Genomic DNA, 27,833 nt, shown 5'->3' on the forward strand with positions numbered 1-27,833 from the left:
TATATATATATCTTTTTTAATCAATTAATCAGTCAATTTGAATTGATTGAAAGCACTTTGAAACATCAAAAAGCCTGTTGTTAGGACAGCTTAATAATACCATTTGTCCACATTAGTTTGGATGTGTGCAGTACAGAAAGCAGTACACCTGCAGATTGGAAGGGTTGAGCTTCCTGGTAAGGGTGAGAGGAAGTTATCAAGTGTGTTTGTCATTGTGTGAGTGTATGCAGGGCAAGAGATCATAAGTGAAATAGTTTGGTCAACTTCTGCCAAATTACCAGATTTATTTTACTTTGGTAGGTCACAAATGCAACTAAAGTAATATATTTTTGTAATGGTTTTAGCTCGTCAAACTGCCTTCATAGGCACGTCTATACAAGTTCAAACAAGGCACGTATAGCTTTATGACAGGCATGCAGTGACATGGAGCAGTTACAGGGCCGGTATAGAAAAGTAGACTTAATAATCAGATCCCTCTACCTTCCAGGAGAAAGGTTTGTAATAGAGGGGGGGGGGGGGGGAGTGAGTGCTGGAATGAGAGCTGCTGTGCTAATGGTTAACACTTTAGGCAGAGGGACTGTCATCAGTAATGGAGCGCAAAGAGCAGGAGTTTTACAGGAGCAAAACAATGGGAGTGGGCTCTTTGTTAATATGTTTCCAAGTCTTTTGAACTGTTCAGCCTCTGTTGGACTGACAAAGCTGGTGGAAGTACAGAACTGTGTGTTGAGGTGTTGTTTATTTTGCAACTAGTCAGTCAATCAATCTTCTCTGGGTCATCGGGAAAGAAACGCACTAATGCATGTCATCATCAAACAGAGTGTATTACACCAAAAAGCTCAATAACTGCTGTATGGCTGCACATTTGTTTGAGAACAGAAGCTATATCTGGAACCCAATAGTCATATTTACATTATGTGTCTCCCTCCCCTTCCCCCCAGCTCACTCTCTCAGTTTTAATGATCAGCTAAATTGCTCTTTTTTTCTCCCCCCTCTCTTTTACAGGCTAAACCTATTTATGGTGGATGGCTGTGTTTGGCCCCTGAGGGAACTGACTTTGACAATCCTATGCAGAGATCCCGGGTAAGAGCATGCATTACAGGCCTGTGTGTTGGCTCACTAAATTGGTATACACACGATGTAAACACATTCATGCTAATACCTCCCATTATTTACGGGAAGGGCTTTAGTAGGGGTACTAGTTGTGGGCTGAAGTTCTATTTAGTGCCCCTATGGCCCCTGCTGGAATAATGGAAAGTGAGGCTTAACTCTAATGCCTAATTGTTTTTTGGTCTATTAAGAAAGAGCAATGTGTCTGTGCTTTTGTTACTTATAAAACCACCTACTATGGTTTCAAAATGGGATTTTCTCATAGCATGTTGTTCTCCTGACAGAAATGGCAACGGAGATTCTTTGTGCTGTACGAACATGGCTGTCTGCGCTTTGCCCTGGACGAATCGGTGAGTTATGCATCTTAAAATATGTCACTTGATCTCGTCAAGAGGTTGTCAAATCTGAGCTGAAAGAGGAAAATACAAAAAATAAACATTTTACAAGTTAGTGTGACAAGTCAATTTTTTTTAAAGCAAGAGGTGTCTTGGCATTAGAACACAAGTTATTTGGCGATAAACTCATTTATGTTTACATCCAGTTTTGTTTTCTTTCCTGTAGTGTGCTTCATAGGTTTCTGTGCATGTAAATGGTCTGCAAAGGCTAACATCCCAAAGTTCCCTCCAGAGGGAGTTTCTCTCTCCCCCCCCCCCCCCCCCTCCCTGCCTGAAAGGCCTCAATTGGACTCCTTTGTTTACTTCAGTAACATTATTACATCAATATGTAACACCTTCTATTGGCCACTGCTCAAACACATTGTATGTAATAGGACCAATCAGAGCCGGCAAACTAACCAATCAGAGCAGAATGGGCTCTGGTTTCAGACAGAGGGTGAAAAGAGGTTCTGCAGCACAGGCAGTATTCATTCAAACCTTTATTTATCCAGGTGTATCCCATTGAAATCATTGATCTCAGTATGAGAAAAATAAAGAGCTTTTTGAACATTAAAGCATGGAGACGTGTCACAGTAAAAGCACAGCAGCATAGTGTTGTTAATAAGTAAATTCCCAGAGTTAGTTACAGCCATGCTGTTGTTTTGAGTCCTCATGGAAACATGAACCTTCGCAATAAAGAACATTACTCGCATATTAACTGTGTAAAGAAGTCACCTCGTGGTGCCCACTGTAAGCCTGTGTGTGTGGTGGTAGTGTGTCACTAGGGGAATGTGACACGGGTGACCAAACCCAAACCGGGAGATCAGGCTGTTGAGTGTAAACACTGGGGGCCACACACTGCTTGGGTTGGATACTGTTCACACTAAATAGGTCCAGACGTGTTCATTTCAACATTATTTATTAAAGCGCTTTACTTCACTAGGTTGACCCATTAACACAAACAATATTAAACTGTTGGCAGAGCCTTCCATAGAAGATGCCACTTGCTCATCAGGAGCAATAAACATTTGGCTATGCCATGCTACATTCTCAACGACATATCCCTTTGTTAATTTAAGGAGGAGAGCTAATAATGTTAGCCATTAGAAGTTAGCTGCCAGTGAGCAGAGGTTCCATAGAGTTGCATTATGAAGTACTCAAGCTGTATTCAGTAGAAATGAGTGTTGGGGAAAGGTAAATCATCGCGTATGGTAATGTTATCATGATGTGTTTATATTTAGTCTTGTAAAATGTAGTTTTATGGGAGAAACCTGAATACCTGCGATTGTTTGAAGGATATGTTTTCCCAGCAGTATGAAATAGATATTAGAGAGGGAATTATGACCTGTATAACTTCCCATCAAATATCAGTTAACATGTGTATATACATAGAATTTATACTTTATTTAGTAGTTTAGATAATTGTGGAATTTCACTGGTATTGGTATCGAATACAACATGTTTGATATTGTGACCTCCCTATGTCGGAGGGATAAAGAAGTTGATTACAAAAGGCTTATATTGTGAAATATTCAAGGGTGTGTCCTGGGAAATGCATTGACTCAAACAGCTCCACGAATTGGTGGAAATTAGGTAGTCGTAGCATAAAACTCATGTAGTCTATAATAATATAAATATAATATTCATAAGTAACGCTAAGTTGACCATTATAAAAGGCAGTGTCTCACTCAGTGTAGAAGTATAGGGTTGTCAAGCAACCCCTGCAGCATTCAAAGTTCATTATTATAAACTTCCAATATAAACTGCCAAGTGTGAAGGAAATGGGATTAAAGGTCTTAGAGAAATGTGTCAACTAGGGATGTCCCGATCACCTTTTTTTGCTCCCGATCCGATTCCGATCATTTGATTTTGACAATCTGCCGATACCAATTTTTCCCGATCCGATCTTTATGCAATGCATTAAGAGGAAAAAAAAGGTAACAGATAACGGCTGGTCATCCAACGCGATGAATTCAGCTATCTTGGCTGTTATTTTTTTGGCCTTTTCACTGTTCTGGGGCAGTTTCTCTTTCCTTTTAAAAGTCTCTGAAAGTGTCGGTTGTTTCAGTGCCGTTACCTGAGTGGCCGCTGTGTACTCGTCGTGTTGTTGTTGGTGTTTGTTTCTCAGGTGGCGTATTAGATTGGTCGTGTTGAACGTAGCTCTGTTCTTTCCACCACGCGGAACCTCCGCCTTGCAAACATTGCATCTGGCTGTTACACTGCCTTCGCTTTCAATTTTATAATACTTCCAAACTCCTGACATTTTCTCTGTCCCGACTCCCGAGGCACCAGCTGAACGTAGCCTCTTGTTAGCTTACTGCTACTATTAGACACTGCGCTCACTCTGTTGCCAGATTTGAGAGAAATAAGCAACCAGGTCTATGAAAACAAGCCCAAAAGAAGCAACACATACATGATGTTGTGTAATTTTAAACCAAAACTAAGGCCTCAGGATGACTTTAAGACGTGAACATGGTCATTTTTGTTTTGTTACATTAAATAAAATAATAAAAATATTTTATAAAAAAAAAAAAAAAAAATATCCCGATCCCCGATTTTTTTCTCCCGATTCCGATCTTTTGAAAATCACGTGATCGGCTCCGATCCCCGATCACGTGATCGGATCGGGACATCTCTAGTGTCAACGATTGATTTAACGTGAATCGTTTCTCAATGAGATGTTATTGTGTCTGGACCCTTTCATAGGAAAGAGATGGATTGTTCAGCAGGTGTCCCTGTGAGTGAGTCATACAGCCAGGGGAAAGGAGATGAGCTAAATGTGTAACTTAGCTAACTTTGCCTCTGTGTATAAGCCGGCTGTTTGATGTCCCACTTGGTGAATCTCTTCGTGTTGCCAGTGATGACAATGGGAGGAAACTCGGTTGCGTTTGTGCGTGTGCATGTTTCCACTGTGTAATGTGTTTCCAGTGACACCCAGGTTGGTGTGCAGTTGTGTTTTCCTCTCATTGTAAAAGTGATTTCAAAACCGTCTGCCTCATTGTCCTTTGGTCTTTTCATGTGCTCCAAAAGGCAGGAAAAGTGGGTCAGGGAAATGGCCGCTTTGTGCTCTGGACTCTGAGGATAGCAGCTCTCCAAAACCTCTGAGCTGATAACACAACGTTAATATTCTCCATCTTATTAAGTTCACCATTGTTTACCCAATGGCTTGATCCACCAGTGGAGGGCAGATACGATTTGTTTGAGGTTTATGTTCATATAACCCACTCCTCACATGTGTTTTTTATGGAGTGGAGAGATTTACAGGAACCCCACCCCCATCTCTTTGTCTTATGCCTCGTTTGATCTCATCATTTTGACTTTATTGCGGTTCATCAACAGACCTCTCATACTAAGGAGGTTCCTGCGATACAATACAAATAGATAAATATTCTTTTGTTTTTCAAATTTCTATTCAATAGTTGCCATGTCAAAAACGGTAAGCCAGGTTTAGGTTTACAGTCACCTTTTGAATTTGATTGTGGTCCACAATCTTTCAACATTTTCAAGATCTTGTAACAATATATGTCTATATTGGAATGAAATGTTGTTTTTTCCATTCACAAGGCTTATTCTTCTGATTAAAATATCTCACTTAATGTTATGTGAGGACTTTGTTCTTCAAAAATAGCTTACATAACAAACATATGTCTTTCTTCTAAAGTAAGGTCCACAGTAAACTTGAGGTTGAACCAGATGTTGTCCATGGCTTTAAAATAAAATGTTGACAGTTAATTAGCCTAGCTACTCTATGTCCAGAGGTAAGTATGCCACTGAGCTTACTTTAAAGGGGACCTATCATGCAAAATGCACTTTTTTATGTCTTATATACATAAATATGTGTAGGGTTAGGGGTTAGGGTTAACCCCTAACCCTAACCCTAACCCTGAGCAAAACACTTCATAGACATGTTTTTTATATATTTGTATATATCTGAGACCTGTGCTATTGCCTAAAAATAGCATGATAGGTGCACTTTAATTCTAAATGATGGTTGGCTGTGATCTCTCCATCTCCGCACTGCTTCATACCAAAAGTATACAAATGAATGTTATCAGGTTCCTTTTTAGCATTTGATTTAATCTAAAATACTTTGACACCAAATGTTTAGAACTTGTGTTGTTGGTCAACTCCTATGGCTCTTGCATCGTAAAGAGTGAAAACCAACTCCTCCTCCTCAAAAGTAATTAATTTGTTGAAGGTAAGCTGCTAGGCTAATAGCTCATGTGAAAATGAACTAAATGTTTTGGGTTTCTTTATATAAAAAAAAAAAGCAAAATGGGAAAGTAATGTAATCTGTGTATGGCCTAACAATCACTGCTGACACCGACTAATGCTGCTAGCTTATTACGGGTACAAAACGTTTTACAAGGGCAATATGTGACCAAATATGACTTGGCTTGAAGAAGTGACTTCCTGGCAAAAATGTCATGGCAATAGTCAAAAGGCAGAATTTCCAGCCTTTTGCTACATTTTAAAAGATTTTTCCTTCGTCCTTTGTAGGGCTTTGCCATGAGACATTTTTACCTTTTTATTCCCTCAAATGCGTTGTACTCCAAACATGCTGGGTCCCATGTCATCAGAGGCTTTTCTTTTTTTTTTTAAATGTGTGTTCACCTTGTGTAACTTTGATCACTGGCTTGTGTTTACAGTCTGTGTTTATTTGCCCATAAAAAGCAAAAAAGTGCAAACGGTATGTTCCTTCTGAGCTCTCATGTTCTTCATTTCTCCATTCATCCATGAAGTAGAAACATAAAGGCTTTGGATAAGGGACAATTTTAAACTCAAGAGACACATTTTTTAACTTGCATGGATGCTTTTTCGCCATGGTGAATTCCTTTTGTGTCATTCTGACATTAGCATGAGGATGAAGATCTGTTTTTGCTTCTACTGTTCAGTCATAATGATTATCTGGCAAACATTGGAAGGCAGTTTTTCTCAGCTTCCTGTCACTAAATATATTAAAGTAAAATAGTGGTTGTGTCCAATTCTTTTTTCCCATATAGATTCTTTTGAATCATCCTGAAGGAAAAGGACCAGGGAGTGATGATATTGGCAGATATTTATAGCAAGTACACAGCAGGGTGCTATCTGAATCGGTTGCCTCTGAAACTATTTTCACCACTAGCAGAGGGAAAGATGCTCTACCATCTAAAGCAGCATTCCTCCTCAAATGCCCTTATTTGGTGAACTGCAGTAAACTCGCAGCACCGGGACCAGAGAGAAGGAGAAAGGGAGCCGTAGCCCCTAGAAAACCGCAGAGGAAACGTTAGATATGCCCCAGACCCAGACATTCCACACACGGCCTGCAGCAGCAAGCACCAAACACTCTGCTGATGCTAACACTGCTCGTGCATTAGAGGAAAGCACATAACTGTTGCATATAAGGCCAATCAAATCAAGATGAAGACAGGAAATGGATAGATAGTTAGGACTGTCATGGAGAAACCGATTTGTCCTAGATGGAAATATAATGAGACCACCCTGAGAGCTTAATGGTGAAAAGGTCAATGACCATGAGAACATGCTGAAGGCAGGAGAGCACCGCTTTGCTCCAGAGCTTCTTCTATCTTATTTTAGACAAATTAAAAGCATTATTACTTTATTCTCTGTTTTGAATCCATTTTTGTTGATTTCCATAATGGCAGTTTCAGAACAAGCTAGTCTGGTAGTTACTGTCTGTAAGGAGCTTAGATGGAGGTGCTGGGTTGAGGTACCATTATAAACGGCAGTCTGCACAGCCTGCTACTTGTCTTTGGCTCGGCCTGTAAAAACCTCCTGGAGGATTTATTATTTATGGAGTGGGTGTGCTCCACTTAATTCTAAAGTTGCCTCTGTTTTTCATGCCATTTTCACAGTTTTCTTGAAAGTTTACTATTGGGCATGGGCTGCAATATAAAGGAAAAACGTAAGCATGTGGTAGTTTATAGACACATCCCTGTTTCAGTTTAAAGCCTTTCAGTCTCCTGTGGGTGGTATTGTTTAGTTGATGTGGCCTCTGTCAGCCAGAGTGACGGGGATCTCAAGAGTAGCCTCTGAGAAAGTTGTTGGTTTTAATAATATCCCATTGCAAAGCTAAAAATAGTCAGCCCCCGGGAAAGCAGACACAATCGAAGGATATGGAATTGGCCCAGCAGTGTAGGAATAAAAACCCATGACAATTCTCTTGTGTTTGAATGGTCGCCTTGGCAGATAGAGCTCCTTTGTTTTGGTGCCAGTAGCAGTGGGCAGTTTCTAGGGAACATGTTGTGTTTATTCTCTCAGGACCACGATTAATGGACTTAAGAAATCCAGACTCCACCCAACAGCAACAAATAACTTAGAAAGCTTGCCCTCAGTCATACTATGACTATATAGAAGAACAGTAGGATATTTCCACAGCTGAGCATCTGTTGGATCAAAGAGATGTTGAAGAGGTCTTTGGTCGATAAAACCCTTTACAGCTAAGCTCCTGGTTTAAGTGTCATTGATCAAATGAGGAGCTAAAAATCTGTGTTTCAGCTACAGCTAATAACATTTTCTCAATAAGGGATTAACCATTTTTTTCTATCACTTGTCAGAGTTTTCTAAAGCCCAACGTGACAACATCATCAAATGTTCATTTTTGTCTGTCCTACCAAACAGTTCCAAATATATTATGTTGATAGTCACTTAAGCCAAGGAAAGAAGCAAATTGTCAACATTTAAAAGCTGGAATTTGATATTTGCTTTGCATAATAATTTTAACAATGAAATATAATTTTAATATTTTCAGATAGATTTTCTGTTAATCGTATACTTTATTGATTCACTAAATGTTCCTGATCTTGAGAACCTGAAAAGGTTTATTGCTGAGTTGACTTACATGAATGTGCCTTGTAGTTATGTGCATACAATAAACATATTAAGACTACATGAAACACACAGGAAAAGTACATTAACAAAAACGACATTTTCTTTGTTTGATTTTTTTTAAGTCGTACAGATGGAAATACAAAATAATGTGCTAAAGTGATATTTGTAAATATATATAATCTCAACTTCTCTGTCACAATTCTCATTTTAGAAATATCCCTTGGATAGTGTTGTCTCCACGGTTCACCACACTGCAGGGTTCTACACAGTTCGACACAGCTACTTGAACTCCTCAAACATGATTTTTTATAGTGGAGGACATTCTTCCACAGCTTCTGAGTTCTAAAGTGTGACGCAGTTTGATTGCCATATTTGGCAGCCCCCGGGGGTTTACAGGCAGATCTTTATAAAGCTGGATCTGTGCTCAGTGGCCTTAAAAGGAGCTGGAAAGGGACCCAGCACCTGTTTTACATCTGTAGCAGTGAAGCCTGATAACAGAGCTGCAGGATTCAGAGCAGACAGAGAAAAGGTTGGAGAAGAAGTTTAGGGGGTTTCTTTGCTCTGGTGTTAACGAGACGATTACCAATCCGCTTCAAATTACATTGAATGTATTCCTTTTTTAAGAAAGATATTGAGATTGTTCAGTGTTGTTTGTGTCGTACAAAGCAGACACAGCTCTGCGTTCTTCAGTGATTACGCACAAAGCAGCTTAAGTGCGGAATCACATCGCTGTCATCTCCCCCTTTCACTCAGTGTGTGCTACAAGTGAAAGGATTTGCCTAGTTACCGTAGCGATATGATGATAACAACGGATAGTCCATACAGTTCAGGCGCTAAAACCTGCCTCTTGAAAAGACTGATGAGAAACAAGGGATTGGTAACGACTTCATGTGAAATCTGCTGAGCCAAGTCTGTGAAACACTGAGGCATGTTTCCCCCCAGATCTTCTCAGTTTCAGTTTTGAAACGTGATACCCATGATATCAGTGTTTAGCCGGGCAGTCTCCCATCCAACATTGTGGACATAACCGACAGAGACATAGATGGAGACAAACCAGTGACTCAAGCATCCTGTTTAAATGTGTCCTCTTTTTATGCTCTAGTTCTAGCACTTTGCGCAGCACTTTCCGTTGAATTAAGTGTAAACTATGCCTTAATTGTACTATTATTTCCTCTGCTATTTTCAGTTTTCTGCTCCAACATTCCAGTTTTCATTCAATAAATCACATTTTATTTATACATCCAATATCACATTTCCATATTTGTCTCAGGGGACTTTAAAGTGTGTACAGAATATGTCACCATCTGATCTTAGACCCTCCCAGTTGATAAGGAAAAGAAGAAAACACACAATCAATGGGGGGGGAAATGGAAAAAACCTTGAAAAAGTTACAACACAGACAACCCAAATTAAACATTTTTAAAATGAACTTCTGTTAAAAAAAACGTGGGCGTCACAAGACTACATCAACTGATACTGAGTTAGTAACTTGCATTTATGGAACATGATACAGATAGAGAAAAAGGAGAAGTAGGAAAAGAGTTCCCCTGAACTCTCCACCCTGCCTCCGACCTTTCTCCCCTGCCCCACATGGTCCTGGACTCTAACCCAGGACTAACGCTGCTACTGCACTGAAACTGTACTTTGAACACTTAAATATATTATTAACATTTTAAACTGTATACCCCGGTTATCTAGGCCCTTTGTTTTGTTTAATGTATACCATGTTTATCTAGGCCCTTTTTGTTTTTTGTTTGATGTATACATGTCACACTGTAGGACTGCGGCAAACGATATTTCGAGATTTCTGGATGTACAACATGTAGAATTCTGACTTTGACTTTGACTTTGAAGAGAGTTGAAAGATAAAAGGTGAAAGTCCCACACAAGTCTAAGCCTAAAGGAGCATAACTAGGGGCTGGTTCAAGGCAAGTCTGAGCCAGCCCTAACTTTAAGCTTTATCCAAAAGGCGATCCACGTGTCATATGTATTAGCTAATACACTGGCTAATAGAACATGTTGTGTCTCTTCTAGCCAAGCACTCTGCCTCAGGGCACAGTGAACATGAACATCTGTGTGGATGTGATTGACGCCGAGCCAAAGACAGGTCAGAAGAACTCGCTGTGCATCATGACCCCGGACCAGGAGTACTTCATCAGAGGAGAGAATAAAGAGATCATCAACGGGTACGTTTTCTTGATTTATCTGCTCATGCGTTTGATTGGATAAGGTGAGCGCACACACAAATATCAAAACCACCTTACTCCTTCTCCAGGTGGAGTGAACAGCTGGTGGTCTACCCCCGAACCAACAAACAGAACCAGAAGAAGAAACGCAAGGTGGAGCCTACGACCTCTCAGGTAATACTCATTACACAATCTCTCAAAGGGTTCATCTCACTTTTCTTGTTTCTCGTTTCTGACTATTTCATGTGTTCATCTCCAGGAGCCAGGTCCAGCTAAGGTAGCAGTGACCGGCTCTGGCATCCCAGAGGCAGAGAAGGTTCCAGACTCAAGCTCCATCATCTGGCAGGAGGAGCTGAACCAGAGAGAAGCAGAGGGGGCTTCAGTCTGGGCCCCCGCTGACCTGCCTCCAGGTTCTCCTCAGACCCAAACAGGTGAGGAGGAATAACATATTTGAATAAAACAGAACTCGGTATAAAGTGGTGCAGTGGTGATGTATTTATTTAGGCGCACCCCGGAAGTTAGCTTTGCAAGGGTTCCCTCGACTAAAAGCAATGGGATTTTAGCATTGAATTTTTGAATATTGCAGAAAAAAAGATCGGTGGCACATGGTTATGACACTTGAAACGTAAATGCAATCGCCTGAAGTAAATAGTGAATGTAATGCTATAAACAAATGACATCATGGTTGCATGACTTCAAGTCAACACTGCTAAGCTAAAGGCGGCTAATCTTCGGTGTAATGACGATTAGTAGTCACATTTAGACATTTGTTGGCAACTGCTGTTTTTGAGACACATAGAAGCTTAAGACAATTACAAGTGAGGTATTCACTGACTTTTTTGATGTTGTAGAATCAAATTAAATCTCTTTAGGTTCCGGTCCTTAATCAAGGCATCTAACCAAAAACTCAATCAAAAATCTATTGACGTTCAGAAGAGGGAACCCAGAAAGCAAAACTGCTAACTTATTTCCTGGTTTGTGACTCATTCCTGCGCCACTCTTTAGTGTTTATACACATGAAATTATTACAAAAGTTAAACAAAGGTTTTGGAGGTATTAAATGTAAAGAAAAATACAATTAATAAATTAAAACGCATAACAAAGGAAAGCTAAGGATTTGTAGTTATAGAAGTTAACAGGTCATGGCGTGTCCTGTGCCTCTTGTTTAGGAGGCTCTGACGTTAGCTCGGTGAACGGTGACGAGGTGGACCGGGGCAGCCTGGCGCTGCATGGCTCTGCCCCCCATCCCCCCAGGGACCTGCTCTCCCCGACGGGCTCCTGCTCCAGCCTGGGGGGCATCCCACGCTGCCTCTCCCCGGTCCCCAGCGACCCCTTCCCCTCCGGCAGCTCCCTGCTCTCTAACGGCTCTCACATCAGCGGCTCCGTCAGCTCTCTGGACTCGGACGCCAGCGGCAGCACCGTGACCAGCAACGAAAGCCACCCGGCACACCAGAGGGGGGGCCACGCCTTCAGCCACCACGACACGCCGCGCGCTCGGAGGCTGGAGGCCGAAGCCAGGAAGGCTGAGAAGAGGAGCCGCTACAGGAGCCCCGAGAGGCAGGAGAGGGACGCCGTCCTCAGCCCCGAGAGGAGGTCAGTGTCCATAACAGTACCAAGAATGTCCCTTTTTATAGTCTCATCTTCTTCATTTTGAATAGACTTGCCGTTACAGGAGGTAATAAAGGTTTGCAATAAGGGAGAACTATGAATTGAAACCCTCTCCTTCTTATTTTTTTTGTAACAGAGGGACAATCCAGCAGGTTTTATTACAGACAAACAAACCAAAAATTACAATATTAAAAAAAAAAAACATTCGGACCATAGCTTGGTAAATCTATGTACCATTATGTATATACCATTAACTATATCTACTTTTTTCATCCAGTTTTATAGTCTCTTGCCTCTCTATATATCAGTGGTTCCCAACCTTTTGACTAAAGCAGTGTAGGTAAGCTTTAGAGAAAGACATGTTGCAACAAGCAGACATAGTTTATTTTTAAGGCAAAAGCTATTCATTTAGACTAAAACTACTGGCATTGTTTGATAATTTGTTTAACCTGTTAAGCCCGAGAGACCCCGGTACCGGGGCACTGCCGCAACATCTTGCAGGAAACAGTGTCTGAGGGCATGTTCATTTAATAAACTATGAATGTTTTATATCCATGTAACGGGAAGAAACTCATCTAACTGATCTTTTCTTCTTTTTTTTCAAAAGAAAACCCACAATGCTAACACTGAGCCTCTGAATTAGCAGCGAGCGGAAAATGCTAACACCTTACTGCACCGAAAATCACTCACAAAACCTTATTATTTATCTTTTCACCACATCCAACACATCGATTCACATCGTGAGGTGACACAGAATCGTTTGACACCGACATTACCACTGAATTATACGTATTTGTGACGTTATAAGCAAAAACGGACATCAAAACAGGTGACGCTAGGTAGCTAAAAATGCTAACATTTTTACCTTGGCTCTGTAGTCTCTCCAAAGTGGTCTTCAATGGCATTAAAACGATAAAAACGCTGCTGAAGTTAATCCATAGGTTAATCTAATGTGTCTGTGTCCCTTTGAAATGATTTCTGATAATCTATAAGCATTAAAACTGCTTTTCCGTTTCCAGATGTCAAAGCTAGAGATAGGTTCACTCTGATGGAAAATTACATGCGCGAAGCCCCCACCATTTCTCTTCACAATGAGTGTGTGTGGGGGACTCCCCCTTCGATTCTATTGGCTCTAACGGTCAGAAAGAGGTGTCAACCATCAAAATCGACCAAGGGGAGCCAGAGATATGGAAAATCTACCCAAATGACCCCAGAAGTGGTTTCTTTTTGCTAAATCTCTCTAAAAAGGTCAAATGTCACTTGTTTTGCATCAATCTTGATACAGGGTACTTATTATATGTTGTACTTTGGATTCCTAAAGCTTTTAGTCTACTAACCCATCATCCAAGGGTAGTTTTCACTATAAGTAAAAAAAGAATTTTTGAACGGACACTATAATTTACAGTTTTTTACTATGTAAAATCTGAATTTTCTTTAAAATAAAAAACATCTATACTGATTCTGACTTTTCTACATCCAACTCACAGGTTTATCATTACTTTGAGAAAAAAGATTATTAATTTAACCCTTTTAGAAGGGAAGATATGGTCATTTGTTCTGGGAATGTCATTTTCGAGCCTGAGACCTGAAAAACAGGCTCAGGGCTTAACAGGTTAAAGTATTTTACATTTTGTAGTTTGTAACCTGAAAATGACCTTATTAGATATATAAGTGACTGGATAGGTGCTAGCTTATGGTTCTGGAGTACATTTTGTACATTTTTTTTTTTTTTGTACTGGGCAGAAACATCTTATTTTATCTTATTTTTGTATCTTATCTTTTATGTGTTATCTGACCTCCATAAAAGCTGAAATGCAAAATGTCCTCAATGCAACACCATGCTTTCAGATAACCCTAATGACACCAGAGGACAACTAAGTCAACTGCAGTGTCCTTTTAAAAAGTTGCATTTTAGGATTTTGTTTTGTCCTTTAGCTTTCCGGTTCACCAAAAGTACAGTCATTAACTGAAAACACTTGAGATAAAACTCTGGTTTATATAAGTTGTAAATGCTTGTTTAAAAAAAAGTTTGTGTAATGTATCCACCCATGCTTGAGGCTTGAACAAGAAGGACACATGAACACTTTAGAGGAAGAGCTTTACTGAGCCTGATAACACCTAGCTGTCCTTGATGATAGGTGAAGTATTTAATCAGCCTTATTCAACCTGATCAACCGGGTCAGTGGACTGCTTTCTTGGAACCTCACCACCATACCCAAACACTGTGGGCTCAAAATACTTAGCTTATCCTTTTAAAGGCACTTACACAGACACACAACCAGTTTAGTGACGCACAAACTACCAACGTTCTTGATGTGCACACAAACACATCAGGTTTAAATGAAAGGAAGGAGGAAAGTTGTACATACTGAGATTTCTTATGCCATTTGAGTATCCCTCTTTTGTCTGTTTCTGAGAAAAGATGTTACCTAATAATCCCTCCTTACTAACTGTAGGGGGAAAATGTATAAACACACAGTCCCTGTACTTTGTGTTCAGTATTCTGCCTTTCGGCAACTGATGCTGTTCATAAAGGGGTCACAGGTCTTACACAAACTTTACAAACAAACCAACCGGGTGAGAGGGGGGTCATCATTTTCCTTCCACAGTCAGCTTCCTGCTGCATTCTGTCCCTCCATCCATGCCAGCTGTGAAAGGAAAAAGAGGGGGAGAGCAAATAGGAGGAGTGCCCACCTACAGCCCATAAACACCTTACTGGTCCACTTGAAACACTTTGGTTTTCAGAAACACAAGCTCTATGTATATGTCTAAACAGGCATGCCCATACACAGCCAGGGAGGCCTTGACCTTTCTGACCTTTTCAGATATGAACCTGATTACATATGTACGGGTCAATGGGTGACCGAATACTGATGCAGCTAGATATCTCTGTCCTCTGTTAGAAGGTGTAGCATGACGGATGATGAAGAATGGCTGTCCTCAGTCTGTTCCAAATAATTGTACACATTTGAATTGGCCTTATTATGCTTTTGGGGGGTTTCCCTTCCCTGTAGAGTCCTCTATAGGTTTTCATGCATTTAAATGGTCTGCAAAAAGGCTCAAATCCCAAAGTTCCCTTCAGAGGGAGTTTCTCTTTCTTTCTCTTTTGTTGTCTCATCATTCTATCCTGTGCAGTTGAATTTGATTAAATATGCACTAGTATTTGCAATGAATGATGAGATTGTGTAAAGAAACAATGGTCATACTTCAACCTAACACACTGTTTTAGATTGAACATGGCCCTATTTTGCATAATAAGAAAAGATGCATTGAAACAGTGCTTGGCTGTGGATTTGATGGTGAATATGATGCTACCTCATAGTTTTGGGGCAAAGCACCGCCAACTCTTTATTCTGAATATTTATTTTAAGCCTACCTGCAAAATAACTCAAGACAAAAAAATCTCACAGTGGGGGTTTGGCCTCACACTGTCCTCTTCCTCTCCTTCGTTCCCTTTTAAGGACTGCAGCTTTCTCTCAAGAGTCCCCAAATAAGGGCACCATTTAGGCAAATGAGTAATATAATATTTCTCGCTGCCTCTCACCCTCTTCCTCTCTGGTGCAGATTCCTCTGTCATGTAACAAAAGGCCTGTGTGGGAACCTGTCAGAGTTGGCAAGATACTGTGTCACAGTTTGAGGAAGGGTACAGATGGACAGCAGTGAGCGGAGGCTGCTGTTTGGATCTTTGGTCCAATGCACCCTCCAGATCTATCTAGGGGGAGAGAGGAAGTGGCAATTGAGAGAACAAAGAGATTAAACGATATAAATAAATCTGCTAATAGTTTCATTTCAACATTCAATCATTAGACATTCAGCCGAGTGCATAGATCGACACTCTAGATGCAATAAATACATTTAAACATCAGTCACAAAAAAAGAGCAACACATTTGGGAACATTTAATCTTAAATGCCAACATAGTTTTTAAATCCATTATCTGATTTGGCTCGTCTAAACAGTTTTTTACATGCGGTGAAGCACAAACAAAAAAACATTCAAGAGGCCCTTTTATGCTTTTTGGGGTTTTCCATTTCCTGTAGTGTTCTATAGGTTTTGGTGCATGTAAATGGTCTGCAAAGGCTAATATCCCTGTATTCCCTCCAGAGGGAGTTCCTCTCCCACACACTTCCTCCCCCCTCCCTGTAACTATTTAGTTTGAAAGGGTTATAAGACTTCTTTTTTTCTGACAGCATGCTCTATAGGCTTTACTGCCTCTCAGCGCCATTATCATACAAAGACATGATTCATTGGGAAAAATAAAAAGATGTATAATATCTAGGACACACTAAATTGATTGATTTTGGTTTATCTAATAAGTGTGTGTCTGTGGTTTGATTTGCAGTCGCTCCGGTGTTATCGAGAAGTTGGAGGCCTTGGAGCTGGAGAATCAAGAGAAAATGGAGGTGGAAGAGTCGGGGGGGAGTGGATCCAGACAGGGCCGGAGTGAGCAGAGACGCTTCCAAAGAGGGGTAACACTGCTGTGTGTTTTGTGCGTGTGTATATTTGATCCAATAGTGCCTCCATTGTTCAGCAGTTTACATTAGATATAGTAGGACTTATAATCTGTGTTTCTGGACAACATCCCGTGTGCTCGGCGTTTGGACCTACCAGCGTGGGTTTTATTTTCTCCCCGCCCAAGTTTTCCCCCACACACTTCTATCTTTTTCCTTCACCCTTGGCCTCCTCTCTCCATCTCTCCCTCTCTCTGTCCTGTCTTTGTTTTGGTTGTAGGTCAGAGATCAGCAGCGTGTGCTGTTTTCATTTCCAGTTTCCATTCTGTGCTGGGATTCCCCTGGTGATTATTGCTCCCTTTCCCACCCTGGCTCTCTGTGCTCGGACAGAACCACTTGAAACCCAACTTCAGGAAAATAGAAACGTCACACACTGATTCACAAAGTCACAGTGAAGCACTGTTTCACACTTGAGCTTTGGTCCTCGGTGTCAGTCATAAACAGATGAAAATACCACGCATGTTTACAGATAAAGAAAACTGCTTTAGATCATTCCTACTGTTACTGTTAAACAACACACACACATTTAGGTTTGACAAACTTAGCCTCATGCTATATGTGTGTTTTGTTTTCATTATTTTTGCTTCATTGAGTTAATCCTGACAAAGGGATTGACAAAGAAGGAGTGGTTCTGATTACATTTTTCCACAGCACCACCTAAACAGACCAAATTAGATGATGTAGTATGAATGATTTGTGGTTTCTGTGTTTCCTATGTTTAAAGGGGCCCTATTCTGCTCATTTTCAGGTTCATATCAGTATGTAGTGTCTCTACTGGGACATGTCTCCATGCTTCAATGTTCAAAAAGCTCTTTATTTTTCTCATACTGCCTGTGCTGCAGCACCTCTTTTCACCCTCTGTCTGAAACCAGAGCCCAGTCTGCTCTGATTGGTTAGCTGGCCGGCTCTGTTGTGATTTGTTAACTGCTTAGGGATGTACTGTCCCTTAGCACGTACAATGTGCTGGGTGTAACATAGTGTTGTCATTGTGTTACCCAAGTAAACAAAGGAGTCCAATGGAGGCGTTTCAGGCAGGGGGGAGTGTGTGGGAGAAAAACTCCCTCTTTGCAGACCATTTACATGCACACAAACCTATATAATACACTACAGGAAAGGGAAAACCCCCAAAAGCATAATAGGGCCTCTTAATCTCAAATAGTCCAAAAGGGCTATTATTTTGTATTTTAATAAAAAAAAAGGATTCTTTACTATAAGAGTTTATTAAACGTACACATGTTTGAAAATAACTTCAATATGTGTGTGTTGTTTAGGATCAGAGACGTGACGTTGGTTCAGATTTTCCCTCCGCCCTGCCGCCTCTGAGGAGAGCCAAGTCCCTGGACAGGAGGACCACTGAGTCCGTCATGACGGTGAGTGTTCACTCTCCTCTCATTTATGTTAGAAAGTTCCAGCAGTCATCTCGGAATCATTTCTGTGACTTCCAAAGGTTAATGCATTTCAGCACAAGTGAAGCACATGTTTTCATAGAGGAAAGTACATATTTTCATACCCACAGTCTGTTTGTGTAGTTTATAAATGGCAGGAAGCCTGTGTTACACAGGATATTTCTAATAATGCTTAAGATTAACAGTGTATTTGTGAGTGTGTGTGGTTAGGTTCTCTTTCCTAAAACTTTACAGCTACATTGAGTATTTTTTATTCAAAGATAATAAGGTTACTAGTTAGTTGTTAAGCATTCTTGAAAGGCTTTTGAAATTGGTTATTATAATTAAAAATAGTTATTCTGTAAATGGACCTTTTGGATGCTTGTTTTGTTCAACCATACTGCTAAAAGTCCTACAGTATTTTCTTAATGTTTTGACATTCCAAATGTTTTAAATTCCCTCTGAAGTCCTGAGTGTTTTAGTATTCCTCTGGTCTCGCAGACAAAGCCTCTCCTGTTCTGCTCAGCTGTCTGATCCAGGGTCAGCATCAGTGCAAGGTCTTCAGCTGTGTGAGAGAGGCTGCTGGGTTGTTATTAAGGCTAAAGGCTATATTCAGTTTTGAGTTGGGAGAATTAAAAACTGATAAAGGTCTCTGTGCTCTTCCCAAAAGAGCATATCATCTTTGCTCAGAAAACAATCTCCCATTTTTACTGGGGGAATAGTAATGCAGGGATGAGTGCAAGAGCTCCCTCGACAAAAACATTTTTCCATTTTTATTTTGGAATAAAATCGCTGGCAAACACATTTGAATCATACTTACACATTTCATTCAGCAGGATAATCTCCTCATATTAACACCACTTTTAAAAAAGTTGAAAAAATGCAATCTCCAGAAGTAAACGTCAAAATGTGAAGGAACTACATCGCGGTCACATGACTTCACGACACCACCGCTAAGCTAAAGGAGGCTAATGTTTGGCATGATCAAGGTTCAAGGTTCAAGGTTCTTTATTGTCAAACTAACATAGCTACAGAGTAATTATGTCGTTGAAAATCTTATGTCACAGGCTTCTCCAACAATGCAACATAATAATACAGATAGTAAAAGTAATACAAAAAGAAAAATAGTTCTAAAATAAAGTGGAATAGTGCAGTACGAGTCTATATACAAGTTATTGGAATGATATATATTAGATAGTAGATATATATTACTAAGTACCAGATGAATGTTCATCTGATAACGTTTATTAGACACATTTATTCACTTGCTAGTAATCACCTTATTTAAGACGTGTAATAGCTTCAGACGTTCACCAGCGGGGTTATTTCTTACTTATTGCATTTCATATGATATAACCTAAAGATCTCATCAGAGTATGTTAGCCACAGACTTTATTTCAGGCATCTTTGTTACCAAATTGTTGCCCGGAAGTGCTGAAACGCTAACTCATTTTGGGTTTTCCCTGCACCACTCTCTTGCTGAAACAGGAAGTGGAAGCATTTTTGGTCCATACAGCTATGTTCAGCAGCATTTTGAGTTTTTCCTAATGTTTGTGGATGATGTAGGCCTAACCTCCATGCTGCGGAGGCCCCCTCCTCCTCCCCTCCTCTCCAGGTTATACTCTTCACTGTGCTCCAACTGTGTGCAGATTTTGCCCGCTGCGTGTATTCATTGCACATTTTCTGTGTTATTTGTTAAGCGAGAGGGTGTGTGTATGTCAGTTTGTGTGAGACAGAGTATATCACAATGTACCACTGCTTCGTGAGGCCGCCATTCACGTGTGTGTGTCTTCATTTGTGTGGAATCACAGCAGAATACAACAGTTTTGAGCACTGTGTTCTGCATCCTCAGCTGGAGAAGCACAGAGCGACACATCTGGCAGAAGTTGGCCCTGGCCAGTGGATCACATTTAGACAGTGTCACATCTTCTAAATGTGTTTTTGATCCATCGGTAGGGTCAACTTCTGCCCTCAGCTGACTCAGTGAGCATGTGTTTTTGCTGCTCTTGTGTTTACAGTGACAAAATGATTTTTTTCATTAAAGAATTGTTTTCACACTGTTGGATGGATCTGTAGATTGATGTATTATGCTAGTTGAAGTTATTGTAATATAATGGAATACGTAAACAAATGTAAAAAATGTGTTGTGGTTTGTATTTGATTGGTTCTGGGGTAATTTTGCATGTTTTCTTTGTTTTTCTGTTCTAATTCAGACTCAAATTCAAATGTTTTTCTTCTTTTCTAGCCGGATTTACTGAACTTCAAGAAAGGTTGGATGGTGAAGTTGGATGAGCAAGGCCAGGTACCTAATCTACCTTTGTCTGTGATCAATAGTATTAAAAATGAGAGAGAAAAATAACCTAGGTGGCTAATAACATTTTTTATTTTTTATGTTTTAGTAGATCTGTTAAAAAAATCAAGTACGATTAAGTATTAAGAGGGACCTACATTTAAAGAATTTTTCCAACTTTAAATTCTCAAGACATTTACAAATTGCAGAAAGTAATTATAACATTTTAGATTTTCTTTATCAAGTCACCAAAAGAGGGTCAAAAGCCAGCTCAAACAGCATCTGAACTGTCCAGCTGATGCACTGTTGCACGTCTGTAGAATTCTATGGTCTTTACAGAGGTGTGGTTACACTTTGATGTTGCATCTTCAATGGACTTAAAGACCAGGGCGGAGCCTGAAGGCTTCAAAATAAATATTTTATAACATATAGGGAAAGAGGCGAACTCTGTGCCATCGTAGAGCAGGTTTTAGGGATTTCTTCTATATATCTTATTACATTTTCATGATCTATGGATGACAAAACTTGGTCTTCTTTTTCTCAATTTAGTGGAAGAAATACTGGTTTGTTTTGACGGATCACAGCCTGAGATACTACAAGGATTCCATCGCAGAGGAGGTATGCTTATTATTTTAAGTGAACACTTATTGTAAATGTTTATGGTGAGCAGTTCCTTATTTATGTTTGCACAATCATCTTTCTGTTACTCAGGCCTCGGACCTGGATGGGGAGATCGACCTGTCCACTTGCTACAATGTCACTGAATACCAGGCTCAACGCAACTATGGATTCCAAATACATGTAAGAAATGTTTTAACCATGACTATTCATTTTTTAACTCGGCCTGTCTTGAGCTATCGCTTAATAAAACTGGTTGCTCATAAGTAATCTGATTGGTTCGTAGCCATGGTATAATAATAACTAAATACCACAGCCATGACGTCAAATTATTTTTTTACTTTCAGTATCAATCTGTGTACACGGAAACATTTTTACACTGTTGTGATGTCATTGTTGCAATAATGTTTAATTTTCCTATCATTTTATTTCTATTAAGTTTTTTTTTGTATCCCTATTTTATTCTTTTAATACCTTTTGATTATTTAATTATTATGTAATTTTCATTTTGAATGTTCAGACCAAGGAGGGAGTGCAAACGCTGTCGGCCATGACAGCAGGGATACGCAGGAACTGGATCCAAGCAGTGATGAAGAACGTCCGACCATCCACCGCCCCTGATGTGGCAAGGTCAGTACAACCAATACTGCACACATTATATAACCATTTTCTCCAGAAGAATTGAACAAGGTGATGATAGTTGATTGGAAAAAGGAGCTAGCAGTAGACCCTAGCCCAGGCCAGAATGGCAGCAGATTGCGCACATTTTGGGACAATGAGCACATTTTTAAGCTAAAAAGCTTCTTTTTGTTTACCTCTGCCTTTCAGTTCTACTGAGGATCATGGCTCCTTCTCTCCTCTGGAGGGTCTGGTTAGGCCAGATGTAACCCCCTCCTCTGAGGCGTCCACAGAGAGAGAATCCACGGCAGGTGTCATAAAGAGCCGGGCACGTGAACGCAGAAGAGAAGGCCGCTCTAAGACTTTCGACTGGGCTGAGTTCAGACCCATCGCTCAGGCTCTGGCTCAGCAGCGGGCGCAAGAGGCAGAGAGCCTCCATGCTGACCTGGAGCTGGAGCGCAGTCGTAGGAAAGAGGAGAGGCGGAAGCGTTATGACTCTGTGACTAACTCAGCGCCGGAGCAGACACTTGTTAAAGCTGGAGGGAGGACTGACTGTGAGAGTGCAGAGAGAGTTGGACAAACAGATCCTTTAGGTCCTGTGTCTTTGGAGAGGCAGCAGATGGTGGAGGAGGTGATTGAACAACACTGGCAACAGGTGGAGAAGACACCCATGAGGGAGGAGAGGAGGGTGACTCTGCCCCCCCCAGTGCAATCCAGAGATACTACTGAGCTGGAGCAACTGCTGGAGAATTACAAGCAAGGGGTACGTTTAGTTTATTCTTTTAATATCAACTCTATTAAATGCACACATAGCAGGTTGCCAATCAGGAAAACAATAAGCAGTTCATTAAATCAAATCAAATCGAGTCTCACTATTTGGTATACATTTCTTTCATCACGGCGGCACATTAGGTTGGTTCTAGTTTTCTTAAATAGTTTAATAGGTCATGTAACTGCCTACCTGTCTGCTATCTGTCATTCACACTCAACATTTACCAAGCTAACTACTAGCATCTTGTCTAAACTGCATGTGTAGGGATCACCTAGATTATAAATGTGGCAAACGTGCCTCTGTTTGTGTTTCATTAACATAAAACGATTTCATGTCATTTTTATAAAAAACATATTTTTCCAAATACACAAACGCCAACATGCAGAGAGAATATTAACAAGGAAACACCCAAGAATTTCAGTTTCATATTTTCGCTATCTCACAGAATGAACACTAACTAATAACAGCTGAGTACATTTCTCAGCCAAAGTGGTCGTCATACAATTTCACTTGCTAGAGGTTCTTGAGACTGTTTATCCAAAGCCTCTTCCTGCTGCTCCCGCAGATAGAGGAGCTGAAGGCTCAGCTGGAGGGCTGTCACCAGCAGCTCCTCGACTCCAGCAAGCACAAGCAGGAGTTGGAGCTGCAGCTGAGAACAGCTCTGGATAGAGAGCATGACATCCGCGCAGGTTACATCTCCCCGGTGAGTTCAAACTCTTTGTATTCAGTGTGCAGCTGCATTGCTCTTTGCGTCAGTATGATGGGAAATCCTGTTTTAGATTGAATGTGTGTATTCTCAATTGAGCAGTGTTTTCTCCTCCATTTTGTAACATTCTTTGCATGTTGTATTTGTAAGAAAACGTAAAAAAACTGACATCAGAGCAACAAAGTTGCTACGGATATGTGCCTTTGCATGAGTTCATTGCATGTATAAAAAACCCCATTGAGATCTTATAACTACATTGGCTTCTACTAGTTAATCTCCTATCTCTGTGTTAAAGGTCTGTGTCTGAACTCATGCTAGTCGTTACTTCAGTATATCTTTGATTTTGGACCAAGGAATTCACGTGTTGTTGTTGATGATCAATGGAGTTCTGTTTATAGAACCCAATATCACAAATATAACTTGTTCAATAAACGTAATCACATGTTGCTTTTAACTATACACAAGGTGTTCTACCTCCGCAGAGACCTAAAACATTGGGCGGTTTTTTCACTTTCCAAAAAAGAAATATATTTCTGATGTTTTTCTCAAAGTGTGCATAAAGGAGATTGATTGGAACAAACGTATTGTCATATATTAAGTCATGGGACAAACATGCCCTCTTCTTAACATAGAATTATGACATTTAAAATATAAAAAAATCTTGCATTTATTATTTCTTAAATTGCTGTCTGATCCAAACTCATGTTTGGTCATCTGTAAATATAGCCCAATTATTTTTTTTAACTTGGCTACAAAAAGTTGATGAGTTTTTAAAATGTTAGAGTGATATTATCCTTTATGGTCACTGATACAAAGAGTAGCTCTACTTGCTCAAATGTTCTGCTAAACATGTATGAATAACTCTTTGGCTTGTATTCTAATTATTTGCATGGACGTCAGATTCTCATCTTCTCTTAACTGCTCTCCAGACCTGCCATTTGTTGTTCTGTCAACAAATATTATACTGAAGCTATGTAATGGCATAAACGTGTGATGTTTGAGGAACTTCTGTGCTTTTGTGCCAATGTATAAATGGGTTAAAGGCTGAAGGATTATTTTATAGTTGATTAAGTTTGAGTTAAGTGTATGCAATTTTTGTCTTGAAATGTAACACACAAATTACTTTCAATGAACAATGGAGTGAGTTTGAAAACATATTTGGACATTAGATTTAAGTCGGCTATAACTATTCACTATCTCCACTCAGAACAAATGCTTTGGTGCAAGACATGAGCTTGGACCAGAACATCTCAGAAATGTGTCTGTAGGACCTGGTATTCCATCCATCCTTGGGTAAACCATCTAGCTGAAACTAATATTGCTTTACTTTCCCCATTGAAATAACTTTTCACCATTTAATGTGCATGCTCTGTTCTGATGAACTAACCCTGCCAATTTAATCTCTTTCTTTTGCTTTTAATTTACACCATTCAAACCTAAGGGAATTATTTGTTTGTTTGTTTGTTTGTTTGTTTGTTTGTTTTGAATCACCTTTCATTTACGTAATTTGGGGTCATGTGGGAAATCTTTTTGTAATGTCACTTTTTGAAATAATTGGTAGTTAACACTGAAAATGATGAGCAAGCTTTGTGTCTCCCCTGCTGTGTGTTAACCAACTGTCTGGTCCCCTTTTCCAAGCTGGAGCACCCTTTGGGTCTGGAGGCTGATGTGACGCCCCAGACGAAGAGGCCCGAACTGGTTAGTTCTCAAGCACAGAGTTTAACAAAGAAGTACCAGGAGACCAAAGAGCTCCTGAAGCTGCAGGAGCTGAAAAAACGCAATATGCAGGCACAGCTTGGCCTTTCGCTTTCTCACTCTCCCATCAAGGATCCGTACTTTTCTGAACTTCCAAATCTGTCTATACCGGAAGGCCCACCCCCTGAACTTGTCGAAAAAACAGTTAGCTTCTTGCTTCAGGACAGTGATGAGGCAATTCAAGAACTAGAAGACATGATTGCCGGTAGACCTCTGTCCCTAAAGGAGTTGGCAGAATTATTGAGATTCCATAGTTGTTATCAAGAGACAGCGGAGAAAAAACAACTTCAGAAGCTCTTGGAGACCTGGAAGTACCAACAGGAGATAGAAAATGAAACGTTAAAAAAAAGTTTAGCCAGAGCAGGAGAAAGCATCCTTGAGTACGAAGCCCGTCTTCTAACCATTGAGGATTTGGTCGGAAGGGTTCAAAAGAAAAGTCTAGGAACCCTAAAAAGTCCCTATGGACCCCTCTCAGAAATTGAAAACCATTCAGAGACAATTGAGATGGACAAAGGGATGCTCTCCCAGAAGGTTGAACTTTTAACTAGTGAAAATGGGGCATTGAAACAACGGTGTCAGGAGATCGTGAACCAACTGACAGAGGCTGACAGAGAAATAGACAGACTTAAAGTTGAGCTGATCAGCCAGCAAGGCGGTAAACAGCATCACCTGGTCATGGAAGAGCTAAAAATACTAAAAGCAGAACTGGCTGAAAACCAGGCAAACTCTATAGACAGGGAGTTTTACGAGAGGGAGCTGAATGAGAAGTCCTTGAGGCTTCATGAAGCTCTGATTACGATGGAGGAGCTCGGCAACACCCTAAAAGAAACTGAGAAGAAGCTCCAGTTGAAAGAGGCAACGCTAAAAGGTCTTGGTTTTAACCCAGATTATGAGGAGGAGGAGGAGTTACATCCAGAGGAAGAACTACTTGAATCCTCGCAAGCAAAGCTATTTGAGATGGAGGCAAACCTTCATTCTAAAGAAAAGCGCTGTTTGGAACTTGAAGCCAGGAACAGAGAACTAATGACATTGAACCAGGAATCTGAGAAACTCAATAGAGAGATGCTAAGAGAAGCAGAAAACCAAATAACTATGCTAAGAGAGAAGTTAGAATTGAAGACGGGTAGAGTTGAAAAGACAATAAGCGAATGTGTCGAAGCAGGAAAAACGCAAGTCGATAATAAAGGACTGTTAAAGCAAGTGGTAGAAGAGATTGAGAGGAAGTCTGAGGCGATTGATCAGGTTTTAGAGATGTTAGCAAAGGTAGATGTTGATGTAGAGAACACACTCAATGATTTAAAAAGCACTTTATTTAGTTGTTCAAAAGAAGAAGAACCCTGTGTGAGTCAGAAAGACATGAGGTTGTTAATAGAGGGAGAGTTCTGGAGCCAGCTGTTGGGGTCATCCATAATCAAACCAGAAGAAGACAGACGCAGCTTTGATAGAGGTTTGGCACGACAGATGTTGGCACAGAAGCGCTTGATGCTCTTGATTAGGAGGATTTGTCCACAAGAAAAAGATGAAAGTGAGGTAGTGACAGAGCCAGATTTTGCATCCATGTACAAATGGCTTAATAATGAAACAAATGCTCTGATTAAAAAAGAGTTAAAAGACACCTTGGAGGAAAAGTCAAGTGTTCTGAAACAGATTGTATCCAGTGTGAAATTGGCCAAAGACGACCAGATTTTGTCTTTGGCTATAACAAGCTTTGTTCAAGAACAGAAACCGTCCTCGGATCATCTGTTTGATGCCCTAAAAGAAGCCTACATGTCTTATGTGATCACTAGGCTGAAAGTCCAACATAAACAAGAACTAAAGCAAAACCAGACCGAAGTTGAGAATGGTAGCTTGGATTGTCCAAATTGTCATCAATTGAAAGAAGCCACCAAAAACCTTGAGTTGAAACTGGCATTTATCCAGAGTCAACTTGCCACAGGGCAACACACTTTCATCCAGATGGAAGGAGAGCCCACAGACTCATTGCACCAATCCAATGAGCTTCATGCCAGGAAGGAACTACAAGAGGTCAAAGACAGCTATGAGAAGGAAGCTGAAATGTTGAGGCATAAAATAGCTAAGGCCGACGAGATGCTGCGTATTCGCTCAGAAGAAAATGTGAAGGAGATCAACTCCCTGACAAACTGCATGGAGAGTCTGAAGGAGAAGCACGAGATGGAGAGGACGAACCTCATGGAGAGGTTTGACCGGGAAATGGAAGAGCTGAGGAGCATGATGAGTCCGTCAAACCAAGACAAGAACTCAGCGGATACCGACAGACCGCCGCATCTCGCCTCAGCCCACACATCGACCCTGAAAGAGCGAATCCGAGAGCTGGTCACCCAGGTCTCGGTCATGACCCAAGAGATGAGACGCCGGGAAGAGCAGGGAGACAATACGACTCTACGACTGAAATACGAGAAAGACCTGGAAAACCTGAAGGTGGAAGCACTCCTTGCCGTACTGCATCTGTGATGCCTTGTGTTCCTTTGTGGCATTCCCAGATTCCCTTCCTTTCCCAACTTCCACCCCCAATCCTAACCCTGCTCCCACTACTCTTGCTCTTTGTTCTGTAAACCACTTTTCTTCTGTGTTGCATGAACTAACCCCCTTTAGGTTTATGTGATCATTGGCGCTTCAGCAGTCGTGGACTGAGGAACCCATTTTGTTGAAGTTTCATCAGTTTTAGAACTTTTCTGGAACATTAGATTGGCCCAAAGAAATTCAATTCAATTCAAGTTTATTTATACAGCCCAAAATCACAAATCATATTAGTCTCAGAGGGCTTCACAAGTCAACAAACACAATTGGCAATGTAAAACAATGTAAAACAAAATCAACAGAAGATATTACATTATTCTACACTAAAGCATCCTATCATATCAGCCTCTTCTACTCTGAAATGAGTTCCTCTGGTCTTAGTTCAATGTGCTTATTCATTTAACCGACTGACTTAGCTATGCCACAAACGGTTAAGGGCAAAGACTTTACCATTTTTGAAGTTATTTTTATTATTTTTTTCGGCCAAAAACTACATTTGTATGGGTCTGAATTCTTTGCCTTTCACAGTTTAATT

General features: G+C 40.5%; 1 protein-coding gene across 8 annotated transcripts in view; it reads left to right on the forward strand.

Annotated features, from left to right (window-relative positions):
• mprip (myosin phosphatase Rho interacting protein) overlaps window positions 1-27,833 on the forward strand; it is a 43,605-nt gene that overhangs the window by 6,252 nt on the left and 9,520 nt on the right. For 6 of the 8 annotated variants that reach the window (XR_004555899.1, XR_004555900.1, XM_034130737.1 and 3 more), the window contains exons 2-16: window positions 1,003-1,080; window positions 1,392-1,457; window positions 10,347-10,498; window positions 10,588-10,672; window positions 10,758-10,929; window positions 11,668-12,091; window positions 16,448-16,574; window positions 17,888-17,986; window positions 20,247-20,303; window positions 20,841-20,909; window positions 21,003-21,092; window positions 21,430-21,539; window positions 21,738-22,290; window positions 22,865-23,002; window positions 24,644-27,199. Coding sequence is in view for 6 of the 8 variants with exons in the window: in XM_034130737.1 (XP_033986628.1) it covers window positions 1,003-1,080; window positions 1,392-1,457; window positions 10,347-10,498; window positions 10,588-10,672; window positions 10,758-10,929; window positions 11,668-12,091; window positions 16,448-16,574; window positions 17,888-17,986; window positions 20,247-20,303; window positions 20,841-20,909; window positions 21,003-21,092; window positions 21,430-21,539; window positions 21,738-22,290; window positions 22,865-23,002; window positions 24,644-27,199 (4,776 nt within the window). In the remaining 2 variants the exon portion in view is untranslated. The remainder of the gene's footprint in view (window positions 1-1,002; window positions 1,081-1,391; window positions 1,458-10,346; window positions 10,499-10,587; window positions 10,673-10,757; window positions 10,930-11,667; window positions 12,092-16,447; window positions 16,575-17,887; window positions 17,987-20,246; window positions 20,304-20,840; window positions 20,910-21,002; window positions 21,093-21,429; window positions 21,540-21,737; window positions 22,291-22,864; window positions 23,003-24,643; window positions 27,200-27,833) is intronic. The other 2 variants (XM_034130739.1, XM_034130740.1) reach the window with 1 other exon arrangement.

This window comes from Trematomus bernacchii, unplaced genomic scaffold (genome assembly GCF_902827165.1).
Source record: "Trematomus bernacchii unplaced genomic scaffold, fTreBer1.1, whole genome shotgun sequence".
Lineage (NCBI taxonomy): Eukaryota > Metazoa > Chordata > Actinopteri > Perciformes > Nototheniidae > Trematomus > Trematomus bernacchii.